General features: G+C 38.1%; 1 protein-coding gene across 1 annotated transcript; it reads right to left on the bottom strand.

Annotated features, from left to right (window-relative positions):
- Positions 1-184: 184 nt before the first annotated feature.
- On the bottom strand, positions 185-21,799 carry lmtk3 (lemur tyrosine kinase 3). The gene is made up of 16 exons (XM_073847772.1): positions 21,712-21,799; positions 18,899-19,032; positions 18,559-18,730; positions 18,408-18,478; positions 17,351-17,469; positions 15,700-15,787; positions 15,186-15,334; positions 14,998-15,082; positions 14,664-14,785; positions 13,644-13,793; positions 7,075-13,387; positions 6,824-6,987; positions 6,095-6,231; positions 3,739-4,073; positions 3,577-3,652; positions 185-1,568 (listed from the first exon to the last, which is right to left on the bottom strand). Exons 1-16 carry the CDS (start codon positions 21,797-21,799, stop codon positions 1,441-1,443), a joined length of 8,331 nt encoding a protein of 2,776 aa, XP_073703873.1. The 3' UTR covers positions 185-1,440.
- Positions 21,800-21,958: the final 159 nt, after the last annotated feature.

Below are 21,958 nucleotides of genomic sequence, written 5' to 3' on the forward strand. Positions count from 1 at the left end.
CATACAATGTATTGTTGGCTATTGCTACAAATATACCCGTGCAACTTATGACTGGTTTTGTGGTCCAGGGTCACATTTCATAATACTAAGCTTTATTTTATGCCAGTTTTAGCTACATTAAGGAAAAATGCACTAAAATATTATTGCAAAACAAGCTTAGTAAAGTAAAATGTCACACAGAAGATATTATAAGACAGAACAATTTATTGTCATCAAACAGTTCAATAAATGTTTCACAGTTTCCATGTTATTTTCACTCCCTCATCTTTACCTTACAGCATAATATGAAACCTCTAAATGAAACAGATGCTGAACGTGATGTCATGATCTTGATTACCTCAGACATTGCATGAACGATAAGATTGAGAACTAAAAATGAATGAATAATAAGTCAATTAATAATATGTATGCTGATTTCTCTTTTTTTCATGCCAAGCAATAATTACTGCTTCAAAATAACTAAAGAAAAGGCTAATGTCAAATACATTATTAGAAAATAACACCTGCGTAGAGACACATCATAGGACAACTAGATACAGACTGACATCTAGAAATAGCTAAATTAGGAAAACATTTCAAAGTGTTTGTACCTATGCAAAGTTATATGCTTGTTGAGGCGGTTATCGATAGGATTAAACGGCAAACGCCATGAATCCAAAATAATTTGATACAAAGTAAATATACAGGATACCTAAACTTATAAAGTGAATTAGGCCAACAGACAAACATATTTAAATAAAAAAACAAACGCAGAATAAATAAACAAATTAGATACAGAAATAAATAACATCTGCAATAAAAAATACAGTATAAAACATAACAGTTAGTTGCAGTTTTATTTTTTCGTGCATTCTAAGAATACATTTAAAATAAATGGTTTTAAAATGAGTTTTGCATTCTGTTGCAATTTCGTTTTCAGTTTGTACAAATGCTAAATGAGAACTGCACTGCTGTGATCCGGAAAGAGACGGCTCCCTCCTCAACCACAAACTACAAGGATGTCTGACTGCAATGAGAACAAATTTACAATGGCAATATGTCTAAGCTCACAAATAGACAGGTACTGGTCAGAGAAAGTGCGTCCCCTTCATTTAAGGGGAATAAAATACAAACGTACTTCAAGAAGCCATGAAAATAGAACAGTTAAGCTGGTACATAATAAGACTCCCATTGCATAGCCGAAAAGTACATGTCAGATTTTACATTACTCCAAGGATTTGGGCTGTTTGGAAGGTACTTTCTATGTGTGGATTTACCACTCCAGCTGCTGCAGTGAGTAAAACCTGGACTGCCTCCAGCCTTTTGAAACGGGAGTCCTTCTTTTTCTTGCAGTTATAAAAATAACCTCCAGGAGTCGTCATAGTTACCGATGACAATGGGGGCCACTCAATCACTCCAGGGGGGTACATTTTGTCCAGGCGTTTAGGGAACAGTAGTATGTCACACTAAATGTGGGTCATCGGCAGGGCTCACTGTAAACCGTGATGATGAGCCGGAAGTTACTCCGGTTGGAGATCTTGCCTTCACTACGTGGTCTTTACTTTTTGATGCCTTGTGGCTGCCTGATCCTGAAAAAAAAAATAATGTGATGAAGTAGAATGAAGATGAAGAGTAAGATGATGTGTAGAATTCTAGTGATATTGTGAAATATTTTTTATTTTACTATTCAAAATAACTGCCTTCTATTTGAATATATTTTAAAATGTAAATCATTCCTGTGATCAAAGCTACATTTTCAGCATTATTACTCCGTCTTCAGTGTCACATGATCCTTCAGAAATCATTCTAAGATGCTGATTTGCTGTTTAAGTATTTTTGAATTATTATTATTATCAATATTTAAAACATTGATGAATAGAAAGATCCAAAGATCAGCTTATGTAACATTATACACTATACTATTTAATAGCTTGGAGTCAGTATCATTTAATTCAATTTTGGGGGGAAAGAAATTATAGAAATGAATACTTTTATTTACCAAAGATGGTTTAAATTGATCAAAAGACATTATAAGAGATTATAATGTTACAAAAGATTTCTATTTCAGATAAATGCTGTTCTTCTAAACTTTCTATTTGTCAAAGAAACCTGAAATTCTACTCATCTGTTTTCAGCATAATAATAATAATAAAAATGTTTTGAGCAGCAAATCAGAATATTAGAATGATTTCTGAAGGATCATGTAACTGGAGTAATGATGCTAAAATTCAGCTTTGAAATCACGGGAATAAAATAATTTTAAAATATATTCAAATAGAAAACCGTTATTTTAAATAGTAAAAATATTTCACAATTTTACTGTTTTTGCTGTACTTTGGATCAAATAAATGCAGGCTTGGTGAGCAGAAGAGACTTCTTTAAAAAACATTAAAGAGTGGGGTAAGTTGGGCCAGTGGGTTAGTTGGCCCACCCCCTGAATCTTGGCAACTGAACACTTTTACTCTCATTTGACCATGTGACCATGTATTTTGGAATCACACATCATTTCTGCCAGACTGCGAAAATGGAAAAACACATGGGAGAAGAGAAAGGCACCCATTTACTCCAAAAACTTTTTTGTCTTTGGCTGTTTTTGGTTACATCAAAACAAATTTATCCAGGTCTAAAAATATTTATGATGCATATAGGTGATTTATAAACAAATAAAACCATGCAAATCAAATATTAGCCTGAATTGGTAAGCTAGCTAGTTTTTTCCCAAAATGCCATCTATAGGACCAATGGGGTAAGTTGAGCCAGCACTTTTACTTACCCCACCATAAGGCACTGAAGTTACGTTAAATCTCTGAAGCATAAACTGGTATTTTAATGTAATATTACGCAACTGGTTTAGTTATATCATCATACAGATATTATTTGTAGTTTATTTGAAAGGGATAGTGCACTAAATTCTTCTCTGAGACCTCTTCACATTATAATCAAATATTTCTTTCTACCTGTAGTCCCTAATGGCCGGTTTGACATTACAGAAAAGCTGCCATGCCAAGAATCTTTTGACTAAAATCTTTATTAGTTTCAGTGACATTTATTCCTTCATTCTAATTCAGTTTGTATTTAATTTTACTCAACAAACTCTCTGTTTAGTCTGTTTTTGGGAAGGTGTTCAACACATTGTTTCAGAAATGCAAACAATTGAAAATTAAACTTAATTTGATTGGTTTTCCTTTGTTTAAGTTAGCCTTAAGAAATTAAATATGACTGTTTGTAAAATAAAATTTGATTATTAAGTTTTTAAAGGTAAATTATATTTAAAACTTCACATGGGTCTGAATCAGATTCAGTCAATGATCAATTTTCATCTTAGCCTACCCCCTGACTCGGGTCAACTTACCCCTAACCTAACGTTTTTATAAGAAACCATATTTTTAGAACCCTTTGTCATAGATACATTCTGATCATTTGAAACGATAGGAAACCTCCTGACATTACTTTAGATACTTTCATTGTTCTTCTGCCTCATTTTCCCTTATCTTGAGGACCACATAAGTAAAAAATGTCTCTTCTTACCCCACTCTCCCTTATTTGCATTATGCAAATCAAGTCCAAATAAGCATATCATCTGCTGAATACACTTACCAAAACCATCAGTGTTCGGGGCCTTTCCGTGGGGAGATGAACTAGATCCAGAGCTCAGTTCATTGGTCGGAGTTTCCTGACATGAACAGACAACGTTTAACAGTGTGAAACCTTGCAGCTGAAGGTACTTGTTGCTTTTTCTGTATAACACCCTTGACGTACCTGATCGAATAAATAGACGGTGACATCATCAAAAAATGACACATTCCTCCCACGGTCGCGGTTCTCTTTGTCCACGGGCTCCTTTGGTGATTTCAACAAGCTACGCAAACCCACTCTCTTGTCAACATCTGTTTCCGTGACAACGATGACGCGCCTGGGAGACTCATCCTCCTGTTCCTCTTCTTCATCTTCATCTGGATCGCTACCTGTTGAAGCAACCCTCCTCCTTCCCCCTCTGTGCTCTCCCCCTTCCCAGAATCCTCCTTTGGCATTTGGCGAGAGAGGAAGAGAGAGAGCGAGCGGAGGGAGGGATAAGGAGAGACGGGCCAGCTTAGCTGAAATGGGATGATGGTACAGATGAAGAGATGAAAGATAAATATAAAAGAAAATCGTGGTATAAATGTGTGTGTTTGTGCATATGTATATATATACACTGCCGCTCAAAAGTTTGGGATTAGTAAGATTTTTAATGTTTTTAAAAAAAATTCTTATATGCTTAACAAGGCTGCATTTACATGATCAAAATCCATTTAATCCAAAAAAAATTTATATTGTGAAATATGATTACAGTTTAAAAAAATGGTGTTCTATATTAATATAGTTAAAAACTAGGGCCGGGACTTTAACGCGTTAATTTAGATTAATTAATTACACAAAAATAACGCGTTAAAAATTTTTAATTTTTTGCACCGCGGAACGTTTCTCACTGGATGAGATTCGGCGGACCGATTATACTGGAGCACCAACTAGCGTTCAGACAAGCTGATCCGTCCTAAATAGTATTGTATGTCCCAAATCGTAGTATGTTTAAAAAAAGTATTCCAAAGATTCCCGGATGGTCTACTACTTAACGATCAATGCACACTCTTAACGGCTAATATTGCCCGCAACACTCTGCGCCGTGAACGAGGATTCGATTAGAACTACAAACACGCATAAAAAGTGTTAAAAAACTACAAACATGGAGGATATGCGCGACCAACGGACAGGTAGAGAAAGGGGTTTGAGTGATAAATAATCAGTGTGTAACCTGATAAAAAATATTTTTTAAATGTTATCCGCGTTATATTCCATGTGCAGCAACATTTATAACGATAGGTTTGGTCATTAACGTTTAAATGCATAATTAAGCAAACACAAGAGCAGAGTTCTCTGAATGAAAGACTCGTTAAAGAACGTGCCTCTTGCTACACTTAATGGCAATATTGCACTGGTCTGTTGGACTTGGTTGAACAAAAATAAACAATATTTTGTTGCTAAGCTTATGTATTCAGTCATTATTCAATGGTATACTAAAAATCCATGTAAAAATCTTACTTCTCACTGTTCTCAGGTCAAATATTTATATGCGATTAAAATGCGATTAATTTCGATTAATTAATTACAAAGCCTCTAATTAATTAGATTAAATTTTTTAATCGAGTCCCGGCCCTATTAAAAACATAATTTATGCCATTATTTCAGTTTTCAGTGTCACATGATTCTTCAAAAATCATTCTAATATGCTGAATAGTTACTGCTGTATTTTTTTGGGAACCTGTGATTCTTTTTTTCAGGATTCTTGATGAATAAAAGATAAAAAAAATAACAGCATTTATTAAAAATATAAATCTTTTCTAGCAATATAAGTCTTTGCCATCACTTTTTATTAATTTAACACATCCTTGGTCAATAGGTATTTAAAAGTATTTATTTCTTTCAAAAAATTTTTTACTGACCCCAAACTTTTAAATGGTAGTTTATTTTAAATAAATGCTGTTCTTTTCAACTTTTTATTTGTTAAAGAATCCTAGAAAAAAAAAAAAACAGGTTCCAACAAAATATTAAGCAGCACAACTGTTTTCAACATTGATAATAAATCAGCATATCAGAATGATGAATGATTTCTAAAAGATCATGTGACACTGAAGAATGGAGTGATGATGGTGAAAATTCAGCTTTGTATCACAGGAATAAATTACATTTTAAAATATATTCACATAGAAAACAGTTATTTTAAATTGAAATAATATTTCACAATATAATTTTTTTTTCTGTATTTTTGATCAAATAAATGCAGCCTTGATGAGCATAAGAAACGTCTTTAAAAATCATTAAAAATCTTACTGATCCCAAACTTTTGAATGCCAGTGTATATATATCAACCTCTCATAATGATTTATGCGACGTGATAAAATTAGCAAAATGGTTAAATTAAATGAATAAAATCATCTTTAAAATAATAACTTTTTAAATACTTTGGTTTTCATTTTTGGTTCATTTGGCCAAAAATATTTAAAATTTAAAAACATGTTTTTAAAAAAACTGACGTTAACAAATTCAAATGAAATTGTTGAGTGCTTTCAGTTGACAGTACCTTTCATAGCTTGATTTGCAGCTGGCAGTGAAGGTGTAACCTCAGGCTGTTCAAGCACAGTCATTTCTTCTGTCTGTGCTTCAGCAGGTTCACTCAGAGACATCGAGGGAGAGGAGGGTGGGGTCTCCTCTTTGCTGCTAAGATAAATAATTTACACCAAGATGAAGTCTGGTTTTTACCTTCTTTAACCGAGAAATGCATTTAGTTGAAATTAATTTGAAAGCAAAAACGGTGGTTACATTAAATGCCAGGATGACATCACATTAAAAGATTAGTTCAATTCCAGAATAAAAAGTTTACAGTTTACTCACCCCTATGTCATCCAAGATGATCATGTCATTCATTCTTTAGTGGAAAAGAAATTAGGTTTTTGAGTAAAACATTCCATGGTTAAAAAGTATATACATTTTTTATTATTTTAGAAAATGATTGATCAGTTCGCTAGATTAGACCCTTATTCCTCAACTGGGAAGAGCCCTTTGAAGCTGCACTGAAACTGCATTTGGATCTTCAACCTGTTGGCCACCACTGAAGTCCACTCTATGGAGAAAAATCCTGGAACGTTTTCCTCAAAAACCTTAATTCCTTTATCACTGAATAAAGAAAGACATGAACATCTTGGATGACGTAGGGGTGAGTAAATTATCAGGACATTTTTATTCTGGAAGTGAACTTAGAATATTGCTGTTTTTTAACCTATTTTGTAGTATTTCTGGAGTATAACCACACCTCTCATTTTCTTGGAAATCTTTGCTTGCAACATTTTCTTCAGAGGACGAAGTTGTAGAGGCTCCCCAAGGGTGTAGAATCACGCTGTCACTAACTGTAGACCCCCACAGGACATTGGTTTTAACATTTTCACTGAGAGAGTACTGAAGTCTTTCCTCACAAACCTAAAAAAATACAGAATATTTATAGACATAATATTTTAGAAATAGCAGAGCATCATTAGTGTACAGGTCACAGTCATTTTTACTCACCTGCATCATCAGTCCATTTTTTGCTTGCATTTTTGAGAGTGACCTCTGCCCTTTGGAACCATCTGTAGAATTGCATGGTGACAGAGGCGTTGGCACATGCTTTCCCATTCCCTTCTCCCCTGACTGCTGCTGAGCTTCTCCTGGGAAATTTGGTGAAATGTTTTCATACTGCTCTGACTGTTGCAAGACAGCCGTGGTACTTTTCGATATCCCGTCAACTTCCTCTTTTAGCTCTACTCTCGTCTTCCCCTCTGCATCTGCTGAGTCATGCTGGTTTATTATGCCACTGGCACTGCTCGTTCTTTGCTCTGGAGTTTTCTTCAAAGATTCAAGCAGATCTAAGTTTCCTAAAAACAGATCTCCAAGGGTCTCTTCATCCCCAGAAATGCAGCACAGTTGCTCCAGTTTTTCAAAATCCTCCAGAGGCTCCTCATCCAAGTCCTTCCACTCAGAGATCAACAACTCAGGGATGGAGTTCAGAGAACACTGGGAGAGAGGTGGATGGGCCGCTTTCTGGGACAAGCTATTTCTGTCGTCCACAGCATTTGATTCTGGGTGAATGTGGTTTTCTTGCACGAGGGACGTGTGCAGTTTTTGTCCCAGGTTTGCAGTGATACCTTTGCTGTGAGTGGTGGTACTTGTGGCAAGTTCTTCAGGAGACTGATCTAAACAGTTAACATCAGAACAGTCAGATGGCTCCTCATGTCCTTTAGTAGATGTTTGATCCATAGAACAGAACTGACTTGAACTTGTTTTGATTTCTATGTGGTGTACTGTATTCGGAAAACTACTTGGGCCTTCTGCATGTGGGGATGCAGCACATTCAGAAAGGTCCATTGAAATCAGTGCAGGGGCTGAACACTGAACGTTGCTACTATGAATCTTGCATGGCTCTGGATCGGTGCTAGTGGTGAGACTTGGGCAAGATGGAGAACCTGATCTTTCTTTTTCAAAAAACACATCACTGATTGTGGCAGGACAGTGATTACTGTCAACAGTTTCTGTGCTGAGACACTCTGGATACACTGGAATGATGTGAGAACTGTCAGCTAAGTTAGTGGTTGCGTTTGACATATCTATTGTGCAAGTTTGAGGGTCTTCAAGGGCTGCAACCAACATTTTGCTTGCCTCAGTCTTGAGTGCCCATGCGGCTTCGGTTTGGTCCCTTTGTACATTGTTAGAAACATCATGACTAGAAAGAGGCTCCAGCTCATCAGTTGAAGCATTTGTAATAGAAAATGAGAGAGAGTGAGTCATACAACCTCTTACACCCACTATGTTTTCATGACTGTCAAACTCTTTATTATCTTTATCCCCAAACAATTCACCTCCCACACAATGTTGTAAACATGTCTCAGAATTCTGGGTATCAATCACCACCTCAACAGGTCTGTGTTGTACAGGTGCCTCCAGCTCTGGGTTCTCCAGATTCTCAACTTCCATTTTTATATTGCTAGAATAGCTCTCTGGTGTTCCATTCTCCATGTCTGGATTTTCCATGTTCTCCTCCTGCTGAAAGTCGAGCCTTTCTACAATTGCCTCCTGAGCTTCAATAGAAAGGATCAACCTCTCAGGTGGAGGATAATCAGACTGTCCTATCTTTTCATCATTAAATGCATCTTCACATATTCTCTGAGTAGAGGGATGAGACTCACTATCTGCGAGCTCATCGTTTGCTTCAGATTCCCAAAATTCATGACTCACCACTAAATGTTCCTCCTCCCCCCAGGCCTTTTTTCCAAAACTGGGGAAGAGCTCCGATCCAAGCCCTGCTTCTGGTGTTCGAGCTTCGGCTGCAGCCCACTGGTCATTTTCCACAGGCCAAAGGTGAAGTTCTCCTTGTTGAAATGTTTGGCAGTTGAATTCCCCTCTCATAGTCTCCTCCGTACTGTAATCTTCCTCAAGGGCACTCCACAACTCCTTCTCCTTAAGTTCAAGACCTACTGAGGCACCGCTGCCAAATTCATCAGAGCGCTCGTCTTTTGAGATCTCCATACTGCTGGCATTCTCATCTGCCGCATTTTGGGGGGATTCCTTGATAGTGAAACAGAGTTCCCCAACCGCAAGCTGACTTTCAGACCTCTCTTTTGCTTGTTCATCCTCACTCTCTTCTGAATATGTGAGGTTTCTCAAACCTAGTTCATTTGCATCTGTATCTTGGATATCAAGCTTACTTTTTTCCTCTTCTGTAGGTTGTTCAGCCTTCGTCTCAGACCAGATTAACTGGGTCAGGCCGCATTTGGTGTCATCACTGCTGTGCTTTGTGTTTAGCTCAGGGCTGATGATGCATTTAGAATAATCAGACTGTAAGCTGTAAAACCGCGATAACCTGGATTTACTTTTGTCTGATGACTGTTCATCATTTGGAAATTCAGGTGATGTACAGCGTGCCTCTTTATACTTTGTTGTTTGCAAATACGAACAATGTTCAATGAGTTCCTCTTGACAACCTGGTCCAGAAATGGGTTTTTGAGGCTGTGAGTCTATGTCAGCAAGCAGTCTAAGATCTGTATCACCTGAATTGTGAAGCATTCTTTCTTTTGAAAATGTGTGAGACATGACCAGCTCACTATTTTTAACTAGAGGGGAGTTTTGGATGTTGAGGGAACTGTTGCTAAATTGAACTTCCTTATTTGGCTCATCCTCTCCATTAGAGAAAAACCTGGCAATAAACTCAGCATTGCATTCACTCTGAGAATCTCCTGAAATGACAGCACCTTGTATGAGACCCTTCTCTACAAAAGCTTTCTCATTTGAATCCCACAATTTCTGCATGTCTTGTTTCATCTCCACTTCCTTTTCTAATTTCTCCAGTAGTCCTTCATCCTCAATCTTTTCCTCAATTCCCATCAGTATTCCTCGCTCTCCTGTTCGAACGCCACCTGGACGAGAAGGGCCAAGTACATCGGTGCCTCTTCTGCCTAAACCCTCTCCACCATCCAAGTCACTGTCGGAGAAGTAGGCAGAATCCCGGTGTGGTGTTTCCGTTCCCAGGGCTCTCCATCCACCGCTTTCTCCACCCAACCAGGATTCTCCAGGTGTGAGACAATCCAGTGAACTAGAGGTCAAAGGTGACAAGACAGAATCGGAGGGGGTCATGGTGGAAAGTGACTGATCAGAGTTGGGTTCATGCACCATAGACGAGTGGAACACATCTGTACTTGATTCATTCAAGAAGAGCGAAGAGTCACTTGGGAGTATTTGCTCTTTTGCTGTTTTCACATCTTTATCATGACACCCCGTCCTTGAACTAGTTTCCTTGTCGAGTAAAGAGGTTTGTTCAAGGGATTTAGGGGATGTCTCTATTTGCAAGTTGGCAGTGGGGCAGTCTTGACTCTCATCTGAACTGTATTCCCTCTCATTTGTGGAGTCTGTGTCACAAATTGAATTACTGTTTTGTGAAGGATCAAGGAAAGTAGATTCTTTTGGCCTTTGGTTTGGATGTTCTGGCAGTTTCTCATTGTGTATATTTTCTTCAAATGTTGCATTTGATGTCATCACCTCGATGCCAATTGTAACACTGTAATTGTTTTCCTGCATTAGTTCATTGGCCTGAACAAACATGCCCTTCAAATAATTTTCCTCTACACTTCCAATTTGCATATCATCAGTAATTTGATTTTTGTCACAACTCACTGAACCATTGTGTGTATTCCTGGGTTCTACTGGACTTTCACTTACATAGTCGTGCTGATTATGAGACTCTTGAGAATTTTGTTTCTCTTTTATAATGGGAGATATCTGCTCCAGCAGAGGTCCATTTTTAGGCATTACTTCTGAGGGTAGAAAATCATTAAGGGAATTTATCTCTAGCTGTATTTTAGGTGAAAAGTGGCTGGCTGGACTTGATTTCTGAGCTGATTCAAGATTTTGTAACTCAGATGCAATCTGAAGTACTGGAATTTCTGGGCGCATAGCAACTTTTATTTCACTCCTTTTCGCTCGCTTGGTGACTTGAGCATAAATTGCTTCTTTTGTGTCACCTGGCGCCTTTCCTGCTCTTGCTGATTCAAACTGTATTGTCTGAGACGATTCTGGGTCAATGCATATTGACTCATACTCAGGAGACAATGGAGCAGGTGATACACTCTCTTCCATTTTGCGTTGCCTTGTAATGATTTCAGTTAGAAATGTTTCAGCAGATTGAATCTCTTTTAGGAATTCCTCTCTCGTCATTTCCCCTTTCTTCAGCTCAGGTTCAACACTCTCATTGGAGACTTCAGAAAGCAGGGAATGAGACTTCTTCATCCCTGATGAAAAAGCCTCTTCAGCTTCTGCATACGCTGGCAAATCTGAGGGATGTGCAAAAGGATGAGGAGTAGTTCCAAATCTGGAAACCGGGGTGCCACCTTCGCCATCATATGCATCCTCACAATCTGACACAGATGTCTCAATCTCTGTGAGAAACAAATCTCTCTTTTTGGCACTGCCTTCATACCCAGGCAGGAAGTCTTTGTCTGAGGCCCAAGCCTGTGAGGACGAGTCAAGATCTGAGAGAAGAGACTGGGATCTCCGCATTCCTTTTTCTCTCCTTCCATCATTTTCTCGTGCCCATGAGCTTTCTCCATCTTTCATGTCTACGGAGTCATTGGATATCTCAGTCAGAAACAAATGTATTGGAGATTTCCTAGCGGCTGCAACTCGCTCACGTTGCATGACCGCATCTTCTCTCCATATGGCTGGCAGGATGGTGGCAAGGCGGGATTGTGTTCGCTTCATTCCCCTTGAGAAAAGCTCAGACGTAGCTGGGTCTGGTTCATCAACCAGGTTGGTGTGCTGAATAGTTGTTGCACTGGTGGATCTATGTGGTGACATGAAAGGTGAATCATCATCATCATCATCATCATCATCCTTTGAGAATTCTGGACTTGAGGATGACGTTCTCTCAATTTTTGGAATTGTGGACTGGGATCGAGTCATGTATGTGGTGTATGTCTCTGGACCATCTCTTGAATTATACAAAGACTGAGACCGTGTCATGCCTTTGTCAGCATTTCTCTCATCAGTATGGTCACAGCTTAGTGGGTCTCTTTGTAAGTGCATCGCATTGTATCTAGAATACGTCTCTGAAGAGTAATTTGAACCCTTTTGGAGTCTATAGTGGGGAGGGAGAGGTGGAGGATAGGTTTGAGGTGGGAGAAACATGGAGTGACTACCAGAAGATGGTGGAATAGAAGGAGAGAGTGACGGAGATGGGGGTAGTGTCTGATGAGTGCGATTTATGCCCAAATGGTCAAAATTGGCTTTTGACAGTGAACTCATTAGTAAAGAATCAGAGGTTTCAACTTTGCCCGTTGGGAACGAGGATCCAGGGTAGATGTCTAACCCGTATGTTCTTGCGTAACCTAGCGGAGGAGCAGGTAGGGGACGTGAGTGTAGATGACTGCCAGAGGACATGGACATTGAACGAGGTTTAGGCGGGAGGATGGGTGCTTGAGGACCGAGTGACTTTAGGTTTGCTTCACCAATGTCTATAACAGCATAATCCGTCACTCGGTTGCAGCTCTCCGTACTAAACTCCACCAAGCCAGTGTTTGGAACCATAACCTTTACCTCGCTGGATCTAACAGTCTGAGAGGTGCCTCTTGCAAAGCCATCTTGCTGTTTGAAACCTGGTCTGTCTTTTCCAGTAGTCCCTGTTTGAAGCTCAACCAGCTCCAGATCTCCAGGACACATTGAATTTTTTTTAAACAAGCGTCCTTTTCCTAGACTAGGAGACTTATCCTGGGGGGTATGCTCTTCTAGGCGAATGTAATACTCGCTGGCCAGTGAAGGGCTGCGGGCACTGATCACAGGGACGACAGTGGGTGTGTCCAAGGTTTGCCTGTGGCCAGAATTGGGTGTTGGTATTGGTTGAGGTGGAGGAAGTGGTTTGTACCCTCTCCTGCCATGGGCTTTTTCCCAGAAGTATTCAAAGTTTAACCCTTTGCTGGTTTCTGTTACAGTAAGGATGTCATCTAGCTCAGATGTAGGAGTGATCATATTGTCCACAGGGTCCAAAAGAGGAAAGGAGTTTCCATTTTCTCTGAGGCAGCCATCCTCCCTCCCATATTCTCTCTCCCTCATTAGTTTGTGCGCGGCTGACTGAAAAGCTGGGGGCCGGAGGGCATCCCATCGTCTTTCGAATGACTCGTCACTTTCTCCTCTCCTTCCTTCTTCACTGTCTTCATCATAATCCTCCTCATCCTCATCCCTTCTAGCATTCTTCCGATTTCCTTGTTCTGCAGCAAGGAGAGAGGAGAGGAGGAGGAAGACTTTGTTGACCGTTGGTCGCTGGGATGGAGGTAGCCAGCACGACTGCATGACCTCATACCTAATGAAATACAGAGTTCATGTATTAGTATGACATTATATACTACATATTTTGCTTTATTTAGAAAAATTGTCCATTGATCCATTAAAGATTCATAGGTTTTTTATTTTAGAAGACTTTTTACCAGAAAACATCAATCAAAGTCACAAGTACTATTTCACTAGGTGTAAAACATCTTGGAGATGAATCTGTGTTCCATATCTGCCTCTATGTTCAGACACAGTTTCATCTAATTAAATCCATTAAAAATACTGACCAATAGTCTGCATGAGCGAGTTTGAGGCGGGGTTGAGCCAGAGTGATCTGTCGTTCCCTGATGACAAAGGTGAGAACCTCTTCATCGCTCAGGTGTCTGTGCGGCTGAGCCCCAAATTCAAACAGTTCCCATATCACAACACCCAGAGACCTGTTAGTTTTGATATAAGGGTAAAAGTGGTTAAAGTTTAGGAAAACCAAGAGTTTTGCAAACATTTGCAAGATGGTAATTATTTTACCAAAATAAGAGGGATCATACAAAATGCATGTTATTGTTTTTATTTAGTATTGACCTGTATAACATATTTCACCTAAAAAACATAATAGTTGAATATATTAAAATGACCCCCTTCAAGTTTACATACACACTGAGGACAACTGAGGGACTCATATGAAACTATTCTGTTTAATAGGTTCAAGGTTCAAACATTCACTGATGCTTCAGAAGGAAACACAATGCTTTAAGAGCCAGGGGTGAAAACTTTTTGAATTTGAAGATCAGAGGCCTACTGTAATAGTTGCATTTGAGTCCCTCAGTTGTCCTCAGTGTGAAAAGATGGATCTCAAAATCCTACATTGAGAAGGGTTCAAATGCACAAAAATACTGAAAAACCAAAGAATTTGTGGGACCTGAAGGATTTTTCTGAAGAACAGTGGACAGTTTAACTGTTAAGGGACTTGTTTGAACAACTATCACTAACCAAAAAAACAAAACACAGCTGTGGATCATTCAGGTAACAATACTATTATTTTCACTTGTGGACAATATGTAAACGTCTTTCATGTGAAATATGTTATTCAGGTCAGTACTAAATAAAAAAAAAACATGCATTTTGTATGATCCCTCTTATTTTGGTAAAATAATTAACATTTTGCAGATTCTGCAAGGTGTATGTAAACTTTTGACTTCAACTGTATTTTATTAAATGGTATCAAAGTCCATTAATGACTTTTTTTAAAATTCTGTGCTATTATTGGTTTCCATTTAATTATAAATACATTTGTCTATAATTTTCCATACCACACATTGCTGGTTTTGGTTTGATCAGTGACAATCAGATTCCCGCGAAACTCCTCCAGAAGTTCAGGAGCAATCCAGCGGAGAGGTATCCACAGTTTATCTGGGGTTAGATAGTAATCCTCCTGTTTGTGTAAAATATGGAAAACCACATTATCAAAGTTTAAAAAAAGAGCTATATGCTGATTATGCAATATGAAATATTTGTTTCAAATACTGACAAATCATCCTCTGTGGTGAACAGAAAAAACTCAAAAGAACCTAAACCCGATTGATTGAGGTCCTGCTCTATAAAGTCTGTTTGAAGCGGAATGATGTTTAGTAATTGTTTAAGTACCTTATATTGATTGTGCGAGAGGCCATAGTCTCCAATCCGAACAGTAAGATCTGAAGTAAGGAGGCAATTCCTCAGTGCCAAATCACTGGAAAACAACACACAAATAGAAAACGGGATCATAATTTTTAATATCTTGTCAGTCACATGATCCTGAACATGTCTAAAGTTAAAGATTTCATCAGTCTTACCTGTGAATGTAATTGTTTTCATGGAGATGCAAGAGACCTGAGGTGATCTCATATGCCATTCGCTGTAAGGTCAAGAGGTCTCTGTTTAACAGGTCAGGGGTCATCCCATCAGACTTCCTCTGAGCTCTTAAATACCTCTTCAGGTCACCCTGTAGATACAGACACAAAAAAATTAAAATGCAGAAAATCTTTGCCTAATTAAAAGTGCAAAGACATTTTATGATTACACAATGAACTGGTATATTTAAATTTATTCCAGTCCCTTGAGTACACAATGTGCCTTGTTCATGAAACATTCATAATTAATTCAGAAACTAATCCAATACATCATAAATCCATTCTTACATAAATTGCTTCAATTAACTGAATGTGCCAGTGATTCATGAATGAGCCCTATTTACTATATTTTTTTGAACTACCAATAAGAGACGAACACATCACCCAAGGCAGTAATTGTTTTCTCTACAAAAGTTTTTCTCGAAATTGGTCTCAATGTCCAAATTTGAGTTCTCACCAGTTGGCAAAACTCCATTACCAGGAGGAAAGGAATGCTCTCACTGCATTGGCCCAAACACTGCAGAATATTCGGATGCTGAAGACTTCTGTGAGATGAGAAAAACAAATCAATAAAGATTAGCTGTGTTGTCAATGTTCTTGTAAACATACGTTAAACAGGGTGAGATAGAGAAGAGAAAGGGAGATGTTGCTTAGCATTCCTGAGCCCATCTGGGGCCATACACATCATCTGTTTATATACAGTTGAGGTCAAAATTTTACACCCCCCTTTCAGAATCTGCAAAATGTTCATTATTTGACCAAAATAAGAGGGATCATACAAAATGCATGGCATTGTTAATTTAGTACTGACCTGAATAAGAGATTTCACATAAAAGACATTTACATATAGTCCACAAGAGAAAATAATAGTTATAGCTAGGCTATTTATAAAATGACCCTGTTCAAAAGTTTACATACACTTGATTCTTTGTTGTTACCTGAATGAACCACAGCTGTGTTTTTTTGTTTAGTGATAGTTGTTTATGAGTCCCTTGTTTGTCCTGAACAGTTAAACTGCCTGCTGTTCTTCAGAAAAATCCTTCAGGTCCCACAAATTCTTTGATTTTCCAGCATTTTTGTGTATTTAAACCCTTTCCAACAATTACTGTATGATTTTGAGATACATCTTTTCATACCGAAGACAACTGAGGGACTCGTATGCAACTATTGCAGAAGGTTCAATTGCTCCAGAAGGAAACACCATCCATTATGAGCTGGGGGTGAAAACTTTTGAACAGAATGGAGATTCGTACATTTTTCTTATTTTGCCTAAATATATATTTTTTCATTTAGTACTGCCCTTCAGAGGCTGCAGACAATAGTTACACGTTTCCCAGAAGACAAAAAAAGTTAAATTTACCATTATCTTCAAATTCAAAATGTTTCACCCCCTAGCTCTTAATGCTGGGTTTTTCCTTCTGAAGCATCAGTGAGTGTTTGAACCTTCTGTAATAGTTGCATATGAGTCCCTCAGTTGTCTTCAGTATGAAAAGATGGATCTCAAAATCACACAGTCATTGTTGGAAAGGGTTCAAATACACAAAAGTGCTGGTAAACCAAAGAATTTGAGGGACCTGAAGGATTTTTCTGAAGAACAGCAGGTTGTCTAACTGTCTACAACAAACAAGGTTCTCAAGACTCAAGAACAACTATCACTAAACAAAAAAAAAAAAAAAAACACAGCTGTGAATCATTCAGATAACAACATAGTATTAAGAATCAAGTGTATGTAAACTTTTGAATGGGGTCATTTTTATAAATTCAACTATTATTTTCTCTTGTGCACTATATGTAAACATCTTTTATGTGCAATCTCTTATTCAGGTCAGTACTAAATAAACAATGCAGATTCTAAAAGGGGGGTGTAGACTTTTGACCTCAGCTGTATACATATACATCCAGTGTTCAAATGAAACCTTCGCACAAAAATAAGCGAATTCATTGCTCGCATGAGCAATTTGAGTGCTAGATAAGTGGGGAATAATAGACTCAATAAAAAGCAGCAGAAATTTCCATTAATATAATTTTAGAAAAAAAAAATAGAATAACTAGGAAAAACAACAATCAGCAAGACAAAATGGGAGCCAGAGCAACCCAGATTGTCTGACCTGTACGGCTCGGACTCTGCCAAGAACTTCCGCTGTTCCAGAGGACTAGCACTGACCCTCAACTCCTTCACCACAGCCTGATACGAGCTGCAGTCACACAGCACCTCAGCCAGGATTACCTACCAGAGACAGATCAAACAGTTATACCAAAAAAAAAAAAACCCAGTTTACTACACCATATCAATGAAAAAGAGGAAACGAAAGAGAAAGTGTGTAGCATGGAACTAAAAATAAAAGTGTGCAGTGAGGATATACAGACCAGGACAACCCACACATGTCAAACACACTACAAATTCAGGTCAGTGTAATTATAGATGGCCATCAAGTAAGAAAGAGCGATCTTTAAGCAGCTGAAAATGAGACCATGGCCTGAAATGTCATATTTGAAGCGTTTAAGATCAGAGATATAATACTTGCTAGTGTAGAATGATTAAATTCACATATATTATGACACAATGATTCAGAAGCCTCAAAGTTTCAAGTCTATATCCATACATAAAGGGATAATTCACCCAAAAACTTAAATTCTGTCATCAATTATTTATCCTCATGTCGTTCCAAATCCGTAAGACATTCGTTCATCTCCAGAAAACAAATTAAGATATTTTTGATGGAATTCAAGAGCCTTCTGACTCTGCATAGACAACTGACACGTTCAAGGTCCAGAGAGGTAGTAAGGACATCATTAAAATTAATGCCTTGAACGTGGTAATTGCTTTTCTTTCTATGGAGGGTCAGAAAGCTCTCGGATTTCATCAAAAATATTTTAATTTGTGTCCCGAAGATGAACAAAGGCCATATGGGTTTGGAACAACGGGGGTGAGTAATTAATGACAGAATTTTCATTTTTGGGTGAACTATCGCTTTAAATGAAAGAAAAACACAATAATTACTTCCTTTCAGTTTTATGTTTACCTGAAACAGCATACTTAAAAACATTCGTAAAGAAATTTTTGACCTAAAATTATAATAATACACCTTTCTTAGGTACCATTAGTGTTAGTTACAATCCAAGCTGTTCCTGAAATTAAAAATCTTTTAATTTAAATGTGTCTACCTTCCCAAACCAGCCATTTCCAATCTCTTGCAGGTAGTTGAGAGTGTGCCTTCGGAAACATTGCGAGCTGTCTGTGGGATTCAATAGAACTGTGTTAAAGAAAGTCATATATCTGTACATTGACAGTTTATTTGTCACCTATGAACATGACAGAGCAAAATGTGTATATTGGGTATACCTGTGCCATTTGGTAGATTGTGGCAGTTCTTATCCCGCAGTGGAAGCGTGTAGACCTCCGGTAGTGATGGACAGGAGGACAGACTGTCCTCAGGAACAGGGCTGGATGCCCCAGAGCATTCTTCCCCTTCTGCATTATCAAACTCCTGAAAGAGATATGTGGAGGTGGGAATATATACAAAAAAAGATATTTAACCACCATCAGATGAAGAAGAAAACGTATGTTTCATGCTGATTCATATCAGTAACACCCACTTTATGCAAAAATCTCACATAAACCCACATGTATAAAAACACACACCAAAGAGACTTACATTGAATCCCACGCCTCCTCTCTTACAGCAAAGGCAGGTGAGAAGCAACAGAACAAAAGAGACCAGCCCAGAGCAGGAGATGAGAATAATCACATAAGGGGGCGGAGAGAGAGAGCCGTCCCGGGACAGAGAGACTGAGGGGAAAAAAGAGGGCAGAGTTTTACATATCCAGCCTTATTAATACTAAGGGATAGATAGATAGATAGATAGATAGATAGATAGATAGATAGATAGATAGATAGATAGATAGATAGATAGATAGATAGATAGATAGATAGATAGATAGATAGATAGATAGATAGATAGATAGATAGATAGATAGATAGATAGATAGATAGATAGATAGATAGATAGATAGATAGATAGAGTGAAAGAGAGCTTGTATATATTCCTAACAGGGAAAAATTGAAAAGGGCAGCGTTACATTCAGAACATAGCACAGGAGTCCAATGAAGTGTTTTCATTGCACAAAGGGTGAAAGTACAGAGAAAAGCAGAGGAACTCAGAATAGATCACCTTCAGATTGGGTTTAGGGAGGGGTTTGAGAGTTGAGGTTTAAGGGAAGCAAAGGAGAGAAACCAGAGAGTCATCATACAAGACATTTCTTGTACTCGTCACTATTGAAGAAGAGGGGAAGGTATTTGGAGTTTTGTTTGGGGGGAAGGGCCTTTTTTAAGGGAAGGGACTGGATTATTGAAAAAGATTCTTGTATCTGCAGGGTTGCTGGGTCAGAAGGAAAGGTGCCATAGGTTGACTTTGTACCTCAATTTGGCCGTTTGTTTTAGGAGAGCCATCTGTGGAGAAGAGAAGGTGGGGAGGAGGGCAAGGAGGTTAAATACCTTTGGCATTGTGATTACGATGCTAAGACTGAATATCCACTAAACTAAAATGACTTGAAACCTCATTGCTTATTCATCAATGTTAGCACACATGCCATTGCTAGAGATTCAGCTCATTCAGTCATAAAATAAACACTATCGTATAATAAAATCAGCTTGAATTTAGAATATCAAAAATTCTATAAAAATGTAAAGAGAAATAGATCATTTCTTAATCATTTGCATAAAATAATGTAACTTTTAGAGGCGACAGGCCATGGTTTTCCTAAAATAGCATAGGCACCACAAAGACATTTTTGGACACATCAGGACTGACAGCAAGGTCCCTAGTGAAGCTGGGAAATACTGTTTAAAAGGAGTCACAGAGTACTAAGCAATCATTAAAGTCTGCTGTGTAGAAACGGTACAGGTCATTGAGGTTGTGCTCATTTTAAGCTTATAGATGACATTTTTCAGGAAAATAATAGAAACCTAAATATCATTTTCGCAATGATAACTTAGTAGATATTGTTAACAACAACAATAATTGTTATTGTTATTATTAATACTATTGCAAGTATTATCATATGTGGACTTGGACCACAAAACCAGTATTAAGTAGAACAGGTATTTCAATATTTGTAGCAATAGGCTAAAATACACTGTATGGGTCAAAATTATCGATTTTTCCTTTATGCCAAAAATCATTAGGATATTAGGTAAAGATCATGTTCCATGAAGATATTTTGTAAATTTCCTACTGTAAATATATTAAAACTTAATTTTTTATTAGTAATATGCATTGCTAAGAACTTAATTTGGACAACTTTACAGGCGATTTTCTCAATATTTAGATTTTTTTTTTGCACCCTCAGATTCCTGTCTTTCAAATAGTTATTATTCTCCTATCCCAAACCACATATCTGAAAAAAGCTTACTTATTTAGCTTTGAGATGATGTATAAATCTCAATTTAAAAAAATTGACCCTTATGACTGGTTTTGTGGTCAAGGGTCACATATAACAATAAAAAATGTCTCATTATGATTATTAAAATGTACAAATAAAATGTATTTATATAGATATCTCAGAAGTCAGGAACCTATCTTATTCTCGTTTTATGAAGAATATCATACATTTTCATAATTTCAAAATATCACAAGATGTCAGAACACTCGAAATTTACGTGTGTTGGTGAAGATCAATGCATAGGCTAGTAATCCATAACGCGTAAACGCATATTAAAAATCATAATCATTACCACAAATGCCACGCTTGCAATTAACAACAACCACTCGTTTTGCATTCGAGAATCACCCCGCGGAATTCGTCCACTTGAATTATGGAAATATATAGGCTAATGAGCAGGGTAGCCGTGTGAAAACATGAAGGGTGTTATTATTCATCTGATAACCTTTTATTGTTCGAGGAACAGTGGCCAGACATTGGCAGACACGGACCTGTGCGCAGTTCCCTTCTTTGACCATATGGTTACACATACTGCATACAACAGAGCGCACAAATAAACACGCGGGCCTGTTGGCACATTTGTGTTCATGATAGTGCTAAAATAACGCATCACATAACAATACGCCGCAGATGATGCAGTTCTGCAAACATTAGCTAAAACAGGAGCATATGATGATTCAGGGAAAATCGCGTTATGTAAAACATAAGATTTACCTCAGGCCCATAGGTAAAAAATTACACAGAGGAGAGATGTTTTGCAGGCCCACAATGAAGAATCATACATGCGTACCAGAATAGCAGCCAGACACCTTTATTGTCATCAGTGCAGGATGCCTGGGCTCAGTGTAAGGACACGCTTAGCTATAAAAGATATGATTGAATTATGAAATAATAATTCGCGTTGCCATACATCCAGAAATCTAAAATACTCTCATTAGACTGTCACCTTTATTCATATAGCGTCTCATCGCCTCCTCCCCCCATCGAGCGCATCAATAACATCATGCCATCTGAACGACGCGCTCACCTTCCTTCTGCGGGGCTCCCAGAGCTCTCTCCGGGTTGAAGTACGACATCAGCCCCACCAGAACAATCACCCAGCACTGTAGTGACATAGTCGCGCGGTCCACGGCACCACCATCCGAGCGATGCTGTCAACGTTCCCCGCCGCGCGTCTGGCTCCCCGCTAATAAAGAACTGTCTCCTTGTTGTGCAAGGCTGATGCCCTCGTTTAATCCGCAATTAAACACGGTGTGAACGCTCTTTTGTGTCAG

This window comes from Garra rufa, chromosome 9, assembly GCF_049309525.1.
Source record: "Garra rufa chromosome 9, GarRuf1.0, whole genome shotgun sequence".
Taxonomy (NCBI): domain Eukaryota; kingdom Metazoa; phylum Chordata; class Actinopteri; order Cypriniformes; family Cyprinidae; genus Garra; species Garra rufa.